This window comes from Somniosus microcephalus, chromosome 31 (genome assembly GCF_052327205.1).
Source record: "Somniosus microcephalus isolate GS21.2 chromosome 31, FLI_Smic_1.0, whole genome shotgun sequence".
Taxonomy (NCBI): Eukaryota; Metazoa; Chordata; class Chondrichthyes; order Squaliformes; family Somniosidae; genus Somniosus; species Somniosus microcephalus.
The window spans coordinates 15,140,596-15,161,221 of NC_141017.1; the positions used below are offsets into that span (position 1 = coordinate 15,140,596).

Here is a 20,626-nt window from a genome sequence, read left to right on the forward strand (position 1 = left end):
AAAGGTATGCACATCGATGTCCGTGACTGGGCTAATACCTGCGTCGTATGCCAGAAGGCCAAAGTCCAGTGTCATGTCAAGGCTCCAGTGGCTGCGTTCACTGTTCCGGAGCGTCGTTTCGACCACGTGCATGTGGACCTCATGGGGCCGTTTCCACCTTCTCAGGGTTATACTCATCTCCTCAGCATAGTGGACTGCACCACTAGGTGGCCAGAGGCAATTCCTTTGGTTTCCACCATGTCGGCAGACGTCGCTAGAGCTTTCATCTCCTGTTGGGTCGCCCGTTTCGGGGTACCGGCGGACATCTCCTCTGACCGCGGGCCACAATTTTCCTCGGGTCTTTGGAACGCTGTGGCTCAGGGGCTCGGTACCAAACTTCATCGCACCACCGCCTATCATCCGCAGGCAAATGGCATTTGCGAGCGATTTCACAGGTCGCTTAAAGCCTCTCTACGGGCCAGTCTTCAAGGCGCAGGTTGGGTGGACAGACTCCCATGGGTCCTGTTGGGTCTCCGTACGGCGCCCAAAGATGATCTACAATCGTCTTCGGCTGAACTCGTCTATGGCCAGCCGCTCCGTGTACCAGGGGATTTCCTCCCTTCTCCCACAGAGCCATGGTCCGCCTCCCGGCAACTCGTTCGCCACCAAGAAGCGGCCAGATGCTTTGCCCCGATATCTACGTCCAATCACGGTTTGCACGCCTCCTACATGCCACCGGGACTGAAGAATGCGGAGTATGTCTTCATCCGACACGACGCTCACCGGGATCCGCTCAAGCCCCCTTACACTGGTCCTTTCTGTGTCATCGAACCTGGTGACAAATCCTTTTTGGTTGACGTCGGAGGGAAACCGGATCACATCTCGGTGGACCGCTTGAAGCCGGCTCACCTGGACCTGGACCACCCGGTCGTAGTCGCTCAACCACCCAAACGTGGCCGACCGCCCGTTGCCGCTGCACCTGATCAACCAAAGCCGCCTGCCAACTCTACCGAGCTCGCCGCGCCTGCTCAGCCGCCACCGACTGCCAACGCGTCCATCGGTCATCAACTTCCTCTACCAGGGTATCGAAGTCGATCGGACAGGCTCATCAGGCCTCCACCTTGCCTCACCTTTTCTGTTAAAGACAATTCTGGGGGGGCGCATGTGGCGGAGCCACCAAAGGACTCAGAGCGGTTGTACATAATTCCTTTAACATCAATGTAGTTACTGTCTGTGCCTGTACCTTTAATTACACTGTTTGACTGAGCAATGTCTAGTTACCTTTATAGCGCGGTTTCAACGTGATGACGTCATGCCGTTAGTCACATGATGCCCCAATGGCGGGAAGAACGTGATGATGTCACTACGTCTGATCGGGGGATCAGTCCTCGTGGAGCCCGCAAGGAGAATAGACCTGTTATTGATGTGTTCTAGCAATTTCCAGTTTAAACTCATTTGATTTCATTAAAGTTCATTAATTTAATTACCTGAGTCGAACTCAGTCTTTTTGATAGGAACCTCCGTTCCTACAATGTAACATTTGCATATTGAATTGTCATTGGCCCGCAGGCATCTGTAAGGAATACCTATTATATTCACATGTGATCACATGCTGAGTTGTCATTGGCCTGCAGGCATCGGTAAGGACTACTATTGTTTTGGAGGACCCAGGGTCCTGACTCCATCTTGTCCACACGGTGCTGTACTGCTGTGAGTCAGATCAGACCTGATGCTTCTTTAAAATAGTTTAAACTGTAATACTCCGTTGTCCTGCAATTTATTAGTTTTGTACAAAGTGTGTAAAACAAGACAATCACCTCTCATTCTCCTAAACTCCAGAGTATCGGCCCATTCTACACAATCTCTCCTCATAGGACAGCCCTCTCATCCCAGGGATCAATCTAGTGAACCTTCGTTGCACCGCCTCCAAGGCAGGTATATCCCTCCTTAGATAAGGAGACCAGAACTGTGCCCAGTACTCCAGGTGTGGTCTCACCAAGGCCCTGTACAATTGTAGCAAGACGTCCTTACTCTTATACTCCAACCCCCTTGCAATAAAGGCCAACATGCCATTTGCCTTCCTTATTGCTTGCTGTACCTGCGTGCTAACTCTCTGTGATTCTTGCACGAGGACACCCAAATCTCTCTGAACACCAACATATGAAAGTTTCTCACCATTTAAAAAATATTCTGTGTTTCTATTCTTCCTACCAGAGTGAACAACCTCACATTTCCCTACATTATACTCCATCTGCCACCTTACTGCCCACTCATGTAGGAAACACAGCAGCCAATTTGCGCACAGCAAGCTCCCACAAAAAGCAATGTGATAATGCCCAGATAGTCTGTTTTTTTAGTGATGTTGTTTGAGGGATAAATATTGGCCCAGGACACCGGGGAGAACTCCCCTGCTCTTCTTAAAAATGATTTCAAATAAAACTGTTGGACTATAACCTGGTGTTGTGTGACTTCTTACATTTGTCCACCCTAGTCCAACACCGGCATCTCCACACCATCAAAATAATGAGCGCTCGCTCCCTCAGCACTGCACTGGGAGTGAAGGGCTAGGTTTTGTGCTCAAGTCTCTGGAGTGGGATTTGTACCCTTGACCTTCCGACCCAAAGGCGAGAGAGTGCGACCCACCGAGCCGCCGCTAACGCTAGGGCAGAACAGCTCTCGCGCAGGACATCACTAAGCTTGGAAACAACAGAAGAGACGGCCAGACCCATTCCGTCCCGGCTAGACTGGGCCAAGCTTGGATTCTGGCAGCCTGCAGGAAGAAGGGAGGATTGTGGGAGGTGAAGAGTTCCACAGTTTGGAAGTTACATAAGAACAAAAGAAACAGGAGCAGGAATCGGCCACTCGGCCCCTCGAGCCTGCTCCACCATTCAATGAGATCATGGCTGATCTTGGGCTCAAAGTCACTTCCCTGCCCGCTCCCCATAACCCTTCACTCCCTTATCTTGCAAAAATCTGTCTATCTCCACCTTAAATGTATTTAATGACCCAGCCTCCACGGCTCTCTGGGGCAGAGAATTCCACAGATTTACGACCCTCAGAGAAGAAATTCCTCCTCATCTCAGTTCTAAAAGGGCGACCCTTTATTCTGAAACTATGCCCCCGAGTTCTAGATTTCCCCACGAGGGGAAACATCCTCCCCGCATCCACCCGATCAAGCCCCCTCACAATCCTATATGTTTCAATAAGATCACCTCTCATTCTTCTAAATTCCAATGAGTATAGGCCCAACCTGCTCAACCTTTCCTCATAAGTCAACCCCTTCATCTCAGGAATTAACCGTGTGAATCGTCTCTGAACTGCCTCCAGTTCTGAGTTTAGGGTTGGTGCTGGTGCGATGAATTAAATGCAGGGAGGAGGAAGAGCAGGTTAAGTGGGATAATTGCAGCTAAGGAACTCGGTATTATTTGAGAGACCAGGAAGGTTGGGAAGAGTGCTGGCAATTTCCACAGCTTGTGGCCACCATCTAGTGGGAGATGTCGGTATTGCAGGGCAGCTCCGTACCCCGGGAGACCAGGTGTATCTTACCTCAATGCAGCGCTCACTGTCTGGGGGCCCAGCATTAGACAAACCGCACAGCACTTTGGAAATGGGGATAGGGGGCATCCTCGGACAGTTTGAGAGGCTACTTAAAATGTCTAATCTAAGCTGGTAAACAACAAGAAATGGCCACCTCCTCTGATGACTATGTTTCTTGCTGTGCTGTGCTGTTTAACCAGGGTTATTTGAAATAAAGTAATGTATTTCCCCATCACAGTGCCACACTGGCCCAGTATTAATGTCCTTTCTGAAGAGACACAAAGAATCCCTGGCAATACACGAGAACAGCACAACAACATGCAGTAAATTGGAACAGCGCAACAAGCTGCAGTGCTGCAAACTGCAGTCGTGCAACAAGCGCAGTGAACTGTAACCGTGCAAGTAGCAAGTAGTGCACTGGAGTAGCACGTTAACACTGCAACCTGCAGCGCACTGCAACTGCGCAATTAACACAGTGCGCGACACGTTGACACAGTGCAGTGGGACAGCCCGACAACTCACAGTGCAATGGGAAAATGCATTGACACAATGCAACAGTGCAGCAGCACAGGGCACTGCAACAGTGCAGCAGCACAGGGCACTGCAACAGTGCAGCAACACAGGGCACTGCAACAGTGCAGCAACACAGGGCACTGCAACGGTGCAGCAACACAGGGCACTGCAACGGTGCAGCAACACAGGGCACTGCAATGGTGCAGCAACACAGGGCACTGCAACGGTGCAGCAACACAGGGCACTGCAACAGTGCAGCAACACAGGGCACTGCAACAGTGCAGCAACACAGGGCACTGCAACAGTGCAGCAACACAGGGCACTGCAACAGTGCAGCAACACAGGGCACTGCAATGGTGCAGCAACACAGGGCACTGCAACAGTGCAGCAACACAGGGCACTGCAACAGTGCAGCAACACAGGGCACTGCAACAGTGCAGCAACACGGCACTGCAACGGTGCAGCAACACAGGGCACTGCAACAGTGCAGCAACACAGGGCACTGCAACAGTGCAGCAACACAGGGCACTGCAACGGTGCAGCAACACAGGGCACTGCAATGGTGCAGCAACACAGGGCACTGCAACAGTGCAGCAACACAGGGCAAACATGCAGTGCACAGGAACAGTGCGAAATGCCATGAATTGCAACAGTGCAGCATCCAGGGCAATATGCGGCATATTACAACAACTTGTATTTATACAGCGCCTTTAACGTAGTAAAACATCCCACGGCGCTTCACAGGAGTGTCATCAAACAAAATTTGACACCGAGGTATATAAGGAGAAATTAGGGCAGGTGACCAGGAGCTTGGTCAAAGAGGAAGGTTTTAAGGAGCGTCTTAAAGGAGGAAAGAGAAGTGGCGAGGCGGAGAGGTTTAGGCAGGGAATTCCAGAGCTTCGGGCCCAGGCAACAGAAGGCACAGCCACCAATGGTGGAGCGATTATAATCAGGGATGCAAAAGAGGGCAGAATTAGAGGAGCGCAGATATCTCGGGGGTTGTGGGGCTGGAGGAGATTACAGAGATAGGGAGGGGCGAGGCCATGGAGGGATATGAAAACAAGGATGAGAATTTTGAAATTGAGGCGCTGATTAACCGGGAGCCAATGTAGGTCAGCAAGCACAGGGGTGATGGGTGAACGGGCAGCCATTTCAATTACGTTGTATGCCATCCATGCACACTGCTTCACCAGTGTGTCACAGCACAATGCACACTCCACCAAGGTAACCCCGCACCACTATGACGACACAAGATGCCCTACATCAAAGTAGCCAATGTGTTCCACACTAAAATAGCACTCTACACCCACATAGCACCCCTTCCCGTGACTGCACCGGTCTGGCGATGTCCTGTTTACTCTAACAATGTCAGGCAGCGATCTGTCTCCCTGCACTCTGCCCAGATACAAGCTGCACCCTTCCCTCCGCACACTGTATCCTGACACAAACACTGTACCCCAATATACACTGCACCCCTCTTTAATGAAGCTGTGGGGGGGAGTGAGGGTGCGGGGGAGTGACGGAATGGGGGGAGTGAGGGTCCGGGGGGAGTGAGGGTCCGGGGGGAGTGAGGGACCGGGGGGAGTGAGGGTACGGGGGGAGTGAGGGTCCGGGGGGAGTGAGGGTACGGGGGGAGTGAGGGTCCGGGGGGAGGGTCTGGGGGGAGTGAGGGTACAGGGGGAGTGAGGGTCCGGGGGAGTGAGGGTACGGGGGAGTGAGGGTCCGGGGGGAGTGAGGGAACGGGGTGAGGGTCCGGGGGGAGTGAGGGTACAGGGGGAGTGAGGGTCCGGGGGAGTGAGGGTACGGGGGAGTGAGGGTCCGGGGGGAGTGAGGGAACGGGGTGAGGGTCCGGGGGGGGAGTGAGGGTCCGGGGGGAGTGAGGGAACGGGGGGAGTGAGGGAACGGGGGGGAGTGAGGGTCCGGGGGGGAGTGAGGGTACGGGGGGAAGTGAGGGTCCGGGGGGAGTGAGGGAACGGGGGGAGTGAGGGAACGGGGGGAGTGAGGGTCCGGGGGGGAGTGAGGGAACGGGGTGAGGGTCCGGGGGGAGTGAGGGTACAGGGGGAGTGAGGGTCCGGGGGAGTGAGGGTACGGGGGAGTGAGGGTCCGGGGGGAGTGAGGGAACGGGGTGAGGGTCCGGGGGGGGAGTGAGGGTCCGGGGGGAGTGAGGGAACGGGGGGAGTGAGGGAACGGGGGGGAGTGAGGGTCCGGGGGGGAGTGAGGGTACGGGGGGAAGTGAGGGTCCGGGGGGAGTGAGGGAACGGGGGGAGTGAGGGAACGGGGGGAGTGAGGGTCCGGGGGGGAGTGAGGGTACGGGGTGAGTGAGGGTACGGGGGACTGAGGGAACGAGGAGTGCTGGAATTCAGCTCCAGACCTGCGCAGCGACTGAAATGGGTCAGATTTACTGAAGCAAAGGCTTTCACGTTTACAGTGAATTAATGCAACTCAGAAGAGGGATGAGCAGCCCTTTCCATGCTGGGCCAGTGCCTGGGGAATAAAGGAAGTGATCCTGGGCCCCTCTCGCTAGCCTGTCCGGAGCACCCCAGGGACAGGCAGCTCGGTCAGTGAGATAGCCTGACCGACGCTGATCCATCACGTCACCTTGTGGACCCCCCCACACGGGAACGCCTGGGAGTGGAAGGGGGGCCCCCAATAATCCCATAGGCAGGATTATTTGGAGGTGTGCAGCCTGTATGTGTATCGAGCCAGGCTGGGCCACCTTTTGCCTCCGTGGCTTGTGTTGGCACGTGCTGTCGAGCCTTGAGAGTGGCACGTTGGGGTGTCAGCCGTGGCTCAGTCGGTAGCGCTCTCGCCTCTGAGTCTAGAATGGTCGTGGGTTCAAGTCCCACTCCAGAGACTTGAGCACAAAATGTGTGGGAGTGCTGCACTGTCAGAGGTGCCGTCTTTCGGATGAGACGTTAAACCGAGGCCCCGACTGCTCTCTCAGGTGGACGTAAAAGATCCCATGGCACTATTTTGACAGAAGATCAGGGGAGTTATCCCTGGTGTCCTGGCTGAAATTTATCCCTCAACCAATATCACTGAAGACAGATTAACTGATCATTGACATGTGTGGGATCTTACTGTGCACAAACTGGCTGCTGCGTTTCAACACTTTAATTTACTTAAATGGCTGTAAAGCGCTTCAGGACATCTTGAGGTCATGAAAGGTGCTATATAAATGGCAGTTCTTTTTTTCACTATCTGTGCTGTTGAATCAGAGGCTTGGGTGCAGGTGAAGAATTTCTCACTCTTTATGGGCAGGTCACGCTTGAGTTCTTTGATTTACCCAACCAGAGGGCCGCGTGAGCTTACAACGGGCAGCACGGTGGCATAGTGGTTAGCACTGTTGCCTCACAGCGCCAGGGACCCGGGTTCAAATCCGGCCTCGGGTGACTGTCTGTGTGGAGTTTGCACATTCTCCTCGTGTTTGCGTGGGTTTCCTCCGGGTGCTCCGGTTTCCTCCCACAGTCCAAAGGTGTGCGGGTTAGGTTGATTGGCCATGATTAAAATTGACCCTTAGTGTTAGGGGGGATTCAATACGTGGGGTTATGGGGATAGGGCTTGGGTGGGATGGCTGTCGGTGTAGGGACCGGGTGCTATGGTTTGGATGATCAGCCATGATCTCGTTGAATGGCGGAGCAGGCTCGAAGGGCCGAATGGCCTACTCCTGCTCCTATCTTCTATGTTTCTATGTAACATTACTCCTGAAAAGTCTCAATCCCTCTTCCCAGATATCTCCAGTTGCTGATGCTAACATATTTTGGTGTCCCGATTTGGGATTTGGCCACCAACAGCCTTTTTCAACCCGCCGGGGATGTGAAATTCTAACGGGACAAGACCGGGGGTGAGAAACAGAAGCGTGCGATTGGACCGAGATCGCCTGGGCGCCGAGGGCCCAGCTGGCAAGGCTCAGCGGGGGGCTGAAGTTTGGACAGCCCTGGTGTGGACAACCTGGTCTCGCCGTGGGGAAGAATGCTCTCGCTGGTCTGAGATTCCTGCACAGACTGGGGAGTGGCAGAGGACGTGGCTCAATGCCCCCCGTACTGCCGAGGCCAGTTTCTGATCTGCGGAACCACCCACAAACAACTTGCATTTATATCGCGCCTTTAATGCAGTAAAACATCCCAAGGCGCTGCACAGAAGCGTAAATCAAACACCAAGCCACACAAGGAGATATTGGGACAGGTGGGCCTAAAGCTTGGTCAAAGAGGTAGAATTTAAGGAGCGTCTTAAAGGAGGAGAGAGGCGGAGAGATTTAGGGAGCTTAGGGCCTAGGCAAGAAAAAGGGGATCAAACATTGACGCAGAGACACAGAACAGGGAAATAAACTGGCTGCACCTCTGTTGAAATGTCCTGTGTAGACTTATAGTGAGAAGGGACAGGTGATGTACAGGCTGGGGTGTGGGAGAGGCTGGGGTGATGCACAGGCTGGGGTGTGGGAGAGGCTGGGCTGGCGGGAGAGGCTGGGGTGGCGGGAGAGGCTGGGGTGGTGGTGTAAGTCCTGCCAATCGATGATTGATGCGCTAATTGTCAGCTGTGGCTCAGTGGGCAGCACCCTCGCCTCTGAGTCAGAAGGTTGTGGGTTCAAGTCCCACTCCAGGGACTTGAGCACATAAAGCTCGGCTGACACTCCCAGTGCAGCGCTGAGGGTGTGCTGCACTGTCGGAAGTGCTGTTGCTTGGATGTGACGTTAAACCGATGCCCTGTCTGCCCTCTCAGGTGGACGTAAAAGATCCCGTGGCATGATTTTGAAGAAGAGCAGGGGAGTTCTCCCCGGTGTCCTGGCTAATATTTATCCCTCAACCAACATAACAAAAACAGATTATCTGGTCATTATCACAGTGCTGTTTGTGGGAGCTTGCTGTGCGCAAATTGGCTGCCGCGTTTCCCACATTACAGCAGTGACTACACTCCAAAAGGCATTTGACAAGGTGCCACACAAAAGATTATTGCTCAAGATAAAAAATCACGGGATTGGGGGTAATATTCTGGCGTGGGTGGAGGATTGGCTCTCTAACAGAAAGCAGAGAGTTGGGATAAATGGTTCGTTCTCAGATTGGCAACCAGTAACTAGTGGTGTTCCGCAGGGGTCAGTGCTGGGTCCCCAACTCTTTACAATCTATATTAACGATTTGGAGGAGGGGACCGAGTGTAACATATCAAAGTTTGCAGATGATACAAAGATGGGGCGGAAAGTAGTGAGTGAGGAGGACATAAAAAACCTGCAAAGGGACATAGACAGGCTAAGTAAGTGGGCAGAGATTTGGCAGATGGAATACAATACTGGAAAGTGTGAGGTTATGCACTTTGGCAGGAAAAATCATAGAGCAAGTTATTATCTTAATGGCAAGAAACTGGAAAGTACTGTAGTACAAAGGGATCTGGGGGTCCTGGTGCACGAAACTCAAAAAGTTAGTATGCAGGTGCAGCAAGTGATTAAGAAGGCCAATGGAATGTTGGCTTTTATTGCTAGGGGGTTGGAATATAAAAACAGGGAGGTATTGCTGCAGTTGTACAAGGTATTGGTGAGGCCGCACCTGGAATACTGCATACAGTTTTGGTGTCCATACTTAAGAAAAGACATACTTGCTCTCGAGTCAGTACAAAGAAGGTTCACTCGGTTAATCCCGGGGATGAGGGGGTGGTCATATGAGGAGAGGTTGAGTAGATTGGGACTCTACTCATTGGAGTTCAGAAGAATGAGAGGCGATCTTATTGAAACATATAAGATTGTGAAGGGGCTTGATCGGGTGGATGCGGTAAGGATGTTCCCAATGATGGGTGAAACTAGAACTAGGGGGCATAATCTTAAAATAAGGGGCTGCTCATTCAAAACTGAGATGAGGAGAAACTTCTTCACTCAGAGGGTGGTAGGTTTGTGGAATTTGCTGCCCCAGAAAGCTGTGGAAGCTACATCATTAAATAAATTTAAAACAGAAATAGATAGTTTCCTAGAAGTAAAGGGAATTAAGGGTTACGGGGAGCGGGCAGGAAATTGGACATGAGTCTGGGTTCGGAATGGTCATGGCCCTGTGGGTAGTGGAGTGGGCCCAGGGGCCGTGTAGCCTTGTTCTGCTCCTACTGTGTTCTAATTCTGTGTTAGATTTCAGGAGATGGTTTTATTCCTGTTCCTGGCTGGGGTGGAGATCGCCTTTACAGAAGGTAAGTACTGTAGAAAATATAGGGACAGAGTGATCTCCTGGAAGAATTTCGATCGCCTAGATGGGTCGGAGAGGAATTTCCCAGATTTTTTTCTCCCAAATTGGCCATTGGGTCTTTATCTGGTTTTTCGCCTCTCCCGGGAGATCACATGGGTTCGGGTGGATGCAGAGTGATAGAAGATTTGAGGTTAGGATCAGATCAGCCATGATCTTATTGAATGGTGGAGCAGGCTCGAGGGGCCGATTGGCCTACTCCTGCTCCTATTTCTTATGTTCTTATGTTCTAAGTACTTCATTGGCTGTAAAGCGCTTTGAGACGTCCGGTGGTCGTGAAAGGCGCTATGTAAATGCAAGTCTTTCTTTCTTTTTAGTCTTTCTGGCTGCCCATCAGCTTTACCCACTTGACCTACCTCCTCCTGTTCTTCCTCCTCTGCCTGGTCCCCTGGCTGGAGAGTTTCCCCCCCCTCTGTACTGCAAAGTTATGCAGGATGTGGCAGACGATGATCATTTCGGGGCTGTAGAGCAGCAGGGCCCCAAGCTGATCTGCCCAGGCAGCGGAATTGCCGGTTCAATACGCCAACTGTAGGTCAGGTCAGACTTCGCATGGAAGCAGGAGACCTGACACAGGAGCAGGGGGAGGCCATTCAGCCCCTCGAGCCTGTTCCGCCATTCAATTAGATCACGGTTGATCTGTGTCTCAACCCCATTTACTCGCCTTTGCCCCATATCCTTTGATGCCCTGATCCAACAAAAATCTATCGATCTCAGTCTTGAGATTGTCCTCCAGCGTCCACTGCTTTTTGAGGAGGAGAGTTCCAGGTTTCTACTGCCCTTTGTGTGAAAAAGCTATCTGATTTCAATCCTAAACAACCTGGCTCTAATTTTAAGGTTATGCCCCCTTGTTCCTGATTCTCCCATCAGAGGCAATAGTTTCTCTCCATCTACCCTATCAGTAGTAGGGAAGATGCTAGAATCTATTATTAAGGACGTGGTAACAGGGCGCTTAGAAAATAATAATAGGATTGGGCAGAGTCAACACGGATTTATGAAAGGGAAATCATGTTTGACGAATCTGTTAGAGTTTTTTGAGGATGTACAGGAAACTTTCGATTTACCGGCACCTAAATAACCGGAAATCTCGGTTAACCGGCAAAATTCAGGAGTAGGTTCAGGTAACTTTTATTACTTGCCTTCCTCCATTTGCTGCTGTGCAAGGGTGTGGCTGCAGCTGTTGCTAAGCTACAGAGACGCTTGCAACTTGTGGCCATTGTTCTGAAGCTACAGGGTTTGTTGCTTTATACGAAGCTCTCAGCTCCGTATCTTTTACTATAGCTTTCGGTTATCCGGAATTTTTGATGAGCCGGCACCACGTCGGTCCCGTCCGTGCCGGATAAAAAAAGTTTCCTGTAACTAGTAGAATAGATAAGGGGGAACCAGTGGATGTGGAGTATTTGGATTTTCAGAAGACGTTCGATAAGGTGCCACACAAAAGGTTATTAAACAAAATTAGGGCTCATGGGATTTGGGTAATATACTAGCATGGATTGAGGATTGGTTAACGGACAGAAAACAGAGAGTAGGAATAAATGGGTCATTTTCGGGTTGGCAGGCTGTAACTAGTGGGGTACCTCAAGGATCAGTGCTTGGGCCTCAGCTATTCACAATCTATGTCAATGATTTGGATGAGGGGACTAAATGTAATATATCCAAGTTTGCTGATGATACAAAGCTGGGTGAGAATGTAAGTTGTGAGGAGGATGCAAAGAGGTTTCAAGGGGATATAGACAGGCTAAGTGAGTGGACAAGAACATGGCAAATGGAATATAATGTGGAGAAATGTGAAGTTATCCACCTTGGTAGGAAAAATAGAAAAGCAGATTATTTTTTTAAATGGTGAAAGATTGGGAAATGTTGGTGTTCAGAGGGACCTGGGTGTCCTTGTACACGAATCACTGAAAGTTAACATGCAGGTACAGCAAGCAAATAGGAAAACAAATGGTATGTTGGCCTTTATTACAAGAGGATTTGAGTATAAGAGTAAAGACGTCTTACTGCAATTATATAGGGCCCTGGTGAGACCACACCTGGAGTATTGTGTATAGTTTTGGTCTCCTTACCTAAGGAAGGATATACTTGCCATAGAGGGAGTGTAACGAAGGTTCACGAGATTGATTCCTGGAATGGGGGGATTGTCTATGATTGAGTGGACTAGACCTATACTCTCTAGAGATTAGAAGAATGAGAGGTGATCTCATTGAAACATACAAAATTCTTACAGGGCTTGACAGGGTAGATGCAGGGAGGATGTTTCCCCTGGCTGGGGAGTCTGGAACCAGGGGTCACAGTCTCAGAATAAGGGGTCGACCATTTAGGACTGAGAGGAGGAGAAATTTCTTCACTCAGAGGGTGGTGAATCTTTGGAATTCTCTACCCCAGAGGGCTGTGGAGGCTCAGTCATTGAGTATATTCAAGACAGAGATCGATAGATTTTTAGATATTAAGGGAATCAAGGGATATGGAGATAGTGCAGGAAAGTGGAGTTGAGGTCGAAGATCAGCCATGATCTTATTGAATGGCAGAGCAGGCTTGATGGGCCGAATGGCCTACTCCTGCTCCTATTTCTCATGTTCTTATGTGCCCTATCAAATCCTAACATTTTAAACACCTTGATAAGATCATCCATCAATCTACTAAACTCAAGGGAATACAAGCCTAGTCTGTGCAACTTGTCCTCATATCTTATCCTTTTTAGCCCCAGTATGTTTCTGGTGAATCTGCGCTGCACCCTCTCCAAGGCCAGGATCTCCTTCCCTTGGTGCGGTGCCCAGAACTGTACGCAGTGTCCAGATGGGCTCTGACCAGAGCTTTATAAAACTTCCTCCCGCTTTGTATTTCAGCCCCCCTTGAGATAAAGGTCAACATTCCATTCGCCTTTTTAATTGCTTGACTTTTGACGGTTGGCCTTTTTTTTGGGGGGTTCCTCGCTGGTGTCGCCAGTCAACGGTACAAGGGGTATCCGTGGTCCCCTAAGCAACCAGCTGTGCAGTCGCCTGGCTCCTTGAAATAACGCTGGCACAGTGACCTGGCACGAGATGAAGGCATCAAGGCTGCTATTGGGCTACCGTAGGTCGACCTCCATTGACCTGCGGTCTAAAGTCACCTGCACATTAACGGAGTTAAAGACTTGCCTGCCGCTGGATGCGAACATACGAACAAATGACGGACAGGAAAAGACCCGCTGGTCCATACAGCCTGTCCCACATAACTGCGATGCCTTGTCCATCACAACACATACACACACCCGAAAGCCATGTGATCTCCTGGGGAGGCAAAAACCCAGATTAAAAACCCCATGTGGTTGTTGTAAGGGGCTTTGTGTGCCATTAACGAGGTCTTGTATTTTAGGACAGCCTGCCCTCCAATGCTGTTGCCTCCTTTCCATGGCGAAAGTGCACCAAGTGTTTGAGATGTCTGTGGAGTAACTAATCTGGCAAATGCCGCCGGCGGTGGCTAGGCTGGATTTGGTGGCTGTAAAGGCTCCAGTGACTTTCACAGCCATGGGAGAGGATTGTCCCTGCGCTAGATCCTGCCTGCGGGTCAGGCTCCAGCAGACAGCACAAACCCCGTTCGCAACCACCCTTAAGAAGCGGAGACGGCAACACCAGGTCTCCTCAGCCAGGTCCCAGTAGACGCGCCTCGCTTGGAGAAGGTAGTTCCTTGGCCGATTACCAGTTGGCTTAGGATGGAAGTCCATCTGCAACTCTTCCTCCCGTGTGAACTCCCCCTGACTCCTCCAAACCCGGGACAGCCATTGGCTGGTTTGATGGAACTGGTGAGTGAGGTAGTTAGCAGCTGGCAGCATCAATGCTGGGGCAGTAGATCTGGGCCGAAGGAGTCCCGCAGTGCAAACATGCAGCAGCGAACAGCAGATAAAACCAGCGCGAGAGCAGTAACGCAGATAGACAAGTCAAACAAAGGCAGCAAAACCCAACCCGCGGGGGGAAGAAACAAAGAAAACACAATCAGTCCGGTCTTTAAGAATGGACGTTGGTCAGTGAACAACATGGAAGGCCAAAAAGAGCCCAATTTAAACAGGTGGACAAAGAGCGACGAGCCAGGAAAATTCCTCCTGGGACCAGGCGTGTGTGCTGAGAGCAGCCTCAAAGCAATTTTGAAACTTGAACATGGCGGAATTGGTAGTGTGGCACTGAGGACGCTCGACCGACCTGCGCGATTCCGCCGTGAACGCACGTTTCCTGCGTAGGTCCGATCCGAGTTGCCAGAACCCCTCCCCCAATCGATCTGACCCCGCTGTAAGGGGCTAGAAGACTGGGCCGGCGGGCGAGGGGGGCAGGGGTGGGGGGTGGTTACGGTCCGTGGACCCCTCCGTAACTGAGTTGGGCTTTCCAGGAAGGAGGCCAAGGGGACAAGGCCAGCGGTCAGCGGGGTGGGAAGAATGCCGATTGGTGAATGCTAGGCCGGTCGTGACACTCCTGTGAAACTTCCTGTGAAAAGTGAGGCGTTGGCTCTACTTTCTGCCGATTCACGCTTCATTAATGAGGCTTTATCTCCTCGTGCAAGCAAACCCCTTCTCCCGCCTTTCCCAATCCAGTAGGCCCTGAATGCCAACGTGCACCGTCCTCATCGGCAGCCAATGAACTCTCCCTCATCCACCCAGCAGCCAATCAAATTCCCGCCGTCCTGCTTCTCCCAATCCGGGACCTACTAAAATCCCCCAACCTATCTCACCCGTCGAGCAGACAGCAACACGGAACCAACCAGCCAATGAAATCCCCAGTTCCGCCTCGCTCTAGCTTGCTGCCAATCAAACCCACGTCCTTCCTCCCTTTATCGAGCAGCCAATGACCCCTTGATCCCCTCCCCGTCCTTGATCCCCGTGTCTTCCCCCCACCCCGCCATCCTCACTCCACTCCTGTCCTCCACCCCTCGCCCCCGTACCCCTCATCCTCCCTCCCCTTCACAGTCTTCCCTTCCCCGCTGCCCTCCTCTCGCGCTCCATCCTTCCGGCCCCCGTCATCTCCCCTCCCCCATCCTCCCTCACCCCCGTTCCCCGCCCCCCACACCCACCTTCTCCTTCACCGCCCCCATCCTCCCTCCCCGCAAACCTTCCTTCCTGCCCAGGAAGTCACTCACTTGATGTTCTCCAGCCGGCTGGAGTCTGGTTTCAGGGAGCTGCTGCTCCGGATCATCTTGTGCAGTGTGATCATCAGGAAGACCAGGTTCATCTGCCAGGGGGGAAAGCGGACAAAGTCAGACTCAGGAAAACCGTCCACACGCTGAGCGAAGACGCAACATGGCGGTGGAAGCCAAGTGTTGAGGCAGAGTGGGATCACGTGCAGAGGCCTCAAGGATGCCCGGGTTTTACACACACTTTACAAGAATGCCCCAGGGCATCCCAGGCCAGGGCTTCAGGTGAATAAGAAGCCCAATCGGGAACTTGTTTTAAATGACCCTGAACCAAACACTGTTCTATCTGGTGAATAACGCAGCACTCTCAAATTAAATAAAAACTCACCACACTAATTGCAAATACCCCCACCAAATCTTTCATAATTCACCTCTGGCTTCCTCTGTAGCTCTCTCTCACCTCTGGGTCAGAAGGTTGTGGGTTCAAGTCCCACTCCAGAGACTTGAGCACAAAAATCTAGGCTGACACTCCAGTGCAGTGCTGAGGGAGTGCTGCACTGTTGGAGGTGCCGTCTTTCAGATAAGACGTTAAACCGAGGCCCCGTCTGCCCTCTCAGGTGGATGTGAAAGATCCCACTGCATTATTTTGTAGAGCAGGGGAGTTCTCCCTGGTGTCCTGACCAATATTTATCCCTCAACCTACATCACGAAAAAACAGATTCATGTGGGCGTCACTGGCAAAGCCAGCATTTATTGCCCATCCCTAATTGCCCTTGAGAAGGTGGTGGTGAGCCGCCTTCTTGAACCACTGCAGTCCGTGCGGTGAAGGTGCTCCCACAGCGCTGTTAGGGAGGGAGTTCCAGGATTTTGACCCAGCGACGATAAAGGATCGGCGATACACTTCCAAGTAAGGATGATGTGTGACTTGGAGGGAAATTTGGAGGTGGTGGTGTTCCCATGCGCCTGCTGCCCTTGTCCTTCTAGGTGGAAGAGGTCGCGGGTTTGGGAGGTGCTGCCAAAGAAGCCTTGGCGAGTTGCTGCAGTGCATCTTGTAGATGGTACACACTGCAGCCACGGTGCGCCGGTGGTGGAGGGAGCGCATGTTTAAGGTGGTGGATGGGGTGCTGATCATCAAATATCCAGACAAATACACATACAAACAGGCACTCGAGGTGCACGCCAACACACACGCACCAGCACACGCCAACACACACGCACCAGCACATGCCAACACACACGCACCAGCACACGCCAACACACACGCACCAGCACACACTGACATGAATCAGTCATTCATGAAAGAAAGACTTATGAAATAATACTGAGCGGCCTGCGGGTGGCGCTGTGCAGGGAGAGTATAAATACTCGGGCACGGGCCCAGCTTGCGCAGGACATTCTTAACAGGAACTATTGAAGGGCACAACTAGGCCTCCATGTTGTAAAACAGTTGATTAAAGCTTTGTTTAACGCTTAGACCAAGTGCCTAATACAGGAAACTTTGGTTTATCCGGAGGTTAACTGTCCGGAATGCTCGATCCACCGGCAAAAATTCAGGAGTCGGTTCAGTAAGTTTTTTTTTCTTTTCGTTGCTTTTTTTTCACCAGTCAGGCTCTGCAAGGTCTAGCTAAAGCTGTTGCTTAGCTACAGAGACACTTGCAAGCTACGGCCGACTGTTTAGAAGCTGTTGCTAAGCAACAGGGTTTGTTGCTAGATACGGAGCTCAAGAGCTCCATATGTTTTAACATTACCGCTGGTTTGTCCGGCAGTTTTGATGGGACGGCAACAGCTCGGTCCCGTCGGTGCCGGATATCACAAAGTTTCCTGTAGTTTTTTTACGTCACACAGCAACACATAAAACCACACATTGTGAAGCCCGCAAAGTACCAGAATCCGTACTTACCATAATAACGAAGGACACTGGTCCGATGAAACTCCAGATAAAGTAGTTGTCCACACGGAGCCAGCATCTGTGTGTGGAGGAGGGAGGGTGGGGGGAGGGGGTGGTGAGAGATGACATGAAGGAATAAAAAAAGAGACAAGGAAAACAAATGGATATCGGAAAGAAGAAAATCATGGAATTGATGAATGGAGGAAGAGAGCAGAGAGAAAGCATTAGCTCAGTGCGTTAGACGGCGTGAACATAATGCTGGTGATAAATGCATCGCAGTCAGCCTCAGCCCTCTCGCTGGTGATGGATATCCTGCCTTAAATATCAACTCTGACAGGGCACAGAGGCATTTATCAGTGAAATAAAACATTGAAACACAACTTACCATCTGGCAATGGGCTTTTCCTTGAAGTTTAAAGGGGAATACTACTCAGGGCGGGTGCGTGCTTTTAGAAGGCGGGTGAGCTCGTTGCTTAAAGCAGCCATTCCCTGAAAGGAGATTGTCCGGTTTGAACACAGCCTCCCAGGGGCCTCTGTCTTCTGGTTGGAGAAGGTACACCTGGATGTGCCAGCAGGCAATCTGTGGCCAGCTACCTTTTAATGAGTGGGTACAGGAATCTTTGCCAGTATTGGATGTCAATCCTATCGCTAAATGCAATAAGTTGCCAATCAGGTATCAGCCTTTCAAGGGAAGTGACTTTGGTTATTTTGAGTGGCTAAGTCGGTGGCACTCTTACCTGCCAAGTCATGAAGGTCATGGGTTCAAGCTCCCACTCTAGGGGGGAAAAATTCAGTTGCTTTGCGCCTTCCGTTAGCGCACTAAGAGGGCACTAACGGGGCGCAAAGCAACTAGCCCCCGGGCGCACCGATGTTTGCGCCTCTCGCGAAATTGACCAGACATTTTGCGGCGGTGCTAATCACTACCGCCACCATCTCCTGCGCCCGCAGATCATGACGTCAGTCGAGCGTGCAACGCCCCGGACCGGATACTGAGTGACGCCCCCTGCCTTTCCGCCTGCCACTAGCAACGACAGGTAGAGTGGAACGTTTTGCAGTCAGGAAGGGATGGGGGGAGCGCTATTTAAAGGCGACCGCTTCCTGCCTTTTTTTGTCAGCGACATTTTTGCACCACGCATTCTGAGAGAGAGAGAGAGACTTCTGGAGAGATTCAACGCTGTGTGAAGGAGTTTTGGGTACTGAGCAGCACTTTGCAGGTTCATTTTGATTTGACCTTCCTTGCATCGATTTAGAAGAGACTATGGGGGCTGCACTCTGAGCTCTTTCCCTGGGCCTCTTCATTGTTCTTTCCAGCAGATTTGATGTACAGGTCTCTCCAGGCCGAGATTCAAGGCTGCAATGAGCAGGGTGTGGATGGAGAGCAAGATCGACCCTCCCCTTTAAGAACTGGCCGGCGCCAGTGTGTCTGTGACATCACATGAGCTTCGCCAGCGCTCTGAGGTAGCGTCTCACTTCTCGGCATTAGCGCCTCGAGAGGTGTGTAGCGCCTGATTTAGCGCTCCAATCACCTCCAGGGACAATAGAAGCCAAGTTTGCAGTCGGAGGCGATAATTAGCGCCAGGCGCTAAACTTTACGCCCGGCCGATAATTGCGCCCCAAACAGGGCGATACCGAATTTCTCCCCCTCGGACCTGTGCACATCATCCAGGTTGACGCTCCAGCGCAGTACTGAGCGCTGCACTGTTGGAGGTGTCGGCTTTCGGGTAAGACGTTAAATTGCCTCTTCAAGTGGATGTACAAGATCCCATGCCACGTTTCAAAGAAGGGCAGGGGACTTCTACAAGTGTCATGGACAATATTTATAAATAATGCCACCAAAAACAGGTGATCTGGTCATTATGACATTGCTGTTTGTGGGAGCTTGCTGTGCACAAATTGGCTGCCGCGTTTCCCACATTACAACAGTGACTACATTTCAAAAGTAATTAATTGGCTGTGCAGAATTTTGGGAATGTGAAAGGCGCTATATAAATGCAAGTTCTTTCTTTTTCAGCTTAATTTGCCACAGCCTGCCTGTTGCCCTTCCCATGACAGGTTGTGTGTTATCCTCCCTTTTCCGTTCACCCATCACCCCAGTGCTCGCTGACCTACATTGGCTCCCGATTAAGCAACTCCTCGATTTTAAAACTTATCCTAGTTTTCAATTCCCTCCATGGCCTCGTTCCCCTCCCTATCTCTGTAACCTCCTCCAGCCCTACATACAACCCTCCGAGATCTCTGCGTTCCCCCAATTCTGGCCACTTGCGCACCCCCTGATTTTAATCGCTCCACCATTGACGGCCGCGCCTTCAGCTGCCTGGGCCCCAAGCTCTGGAATTTCCTGCCTAAACCTCTCCGCCTCACTACCTCTCTCTCCTTTTAAGATGGTCCTTAACAGCTACCTCTTTGGTCATCTGCCCATATATCTCCTTATGTGGCTCGGTGTCAAATTTTGTTTGGTAACGCTCCTGTGAAGCGCCTTGGGACGTTTTACTATGTTATAAGCGCTATATAAATACAAGTTGTTGCTACTGTCCCTGTGACAGACTGTTATTCTCCCTGTGACAGACTGTTACTCTCCCTGTGACACAGTGACAGTGTTTCTCTGTCCGTATCAATCCCACAGGTACAGGGCAAAATAAAGTCTTCCAGTGCACATTTAATGAAACACCAATTACCTGGGCTGTGCCCACTTCACAAATACCCGCAGCACTTAACTGTGTCTGCACAGCTGAAAGATTGTTATTTCAAAAGCTAAAAAGGCCCTAAATGCCCACAATATCTTTGTTGTCTCCATGGCAACTGCAATCTTGAGTGTGTGACTGAAGGCTAGCTCTCCTCCCGATACGAGGCTGTTTTCAATGCTTCCTGCACAGACTAAACCATTACGGAGATACTCAAACTATCTCTAAAGGAACAGCCTTCAGGCTTTATAGCACCGCCACTGGCAGGAGGGTGTAATTACGGTGTGACAAGTTTACATAGAAAGCTTCCATTATAAAGGTGGACTTTGGAATTCTTAATAGAAATATATAAAATTAAGGACTTTAAAAGGTGGATTGAATTAGATCTGTGCATCCTGGTCTGATTATCCCGTCCTGTAACCCCAATTTGACCTGAACACGACACTTGGTCCTGACTCCTTATTGGCAGTGCCAGAGGAGATCCACGAGTGGATCTGCGGAATTTATTAGCTATTTATTATTATTCAAATAAAAAATCACTTGCTGCTAACGCATTAAACATGTAATTAAATATTAGACTGATTGAAACAGGCGAGGGCACTTCTGAGGAAAATGGGCACCTGCCTGACCCAGGGGAGCAGGTCAAGGGCCGGCTGGAGGGGTGACGAGGGGTCATCAATTTAAAATTGTCACCGAGAGTGAGCAGGAGAAATTTCTTC

General features: G+C 51.2%; 1 protein-coding gene across 2 annotated transcripts in view; it reads right to left on the bottom strand.

Moving 5' to 3' along the window:
• LOC147097600 (adhesion G protein-coupled receptor L1-like) overlaps positions 1-20,626 on the bottom strand; it is a 410,191-nt gene that overhangs the window by 77,262 nt on the left and 312,303 nt on the right. For both annotated transcript variants that reach the window (XM_085971570.1, XM_085971569.1), the window contains exons 14-15: positions 17,239-17,305; positions 15,345-15,436 (exon numbers count right to left, since the gene is read on the bottom strand). In XM_085971570.1, the coding sequence (XP_085827696.1) occupies positions 15,345-15,436; positions 17,239-17,305 (159 nt within the window). The remainder of the gene's footprint in view (positions 1-15,344; positions 15,437-17,238; positions 17,306-20,626) is intronic.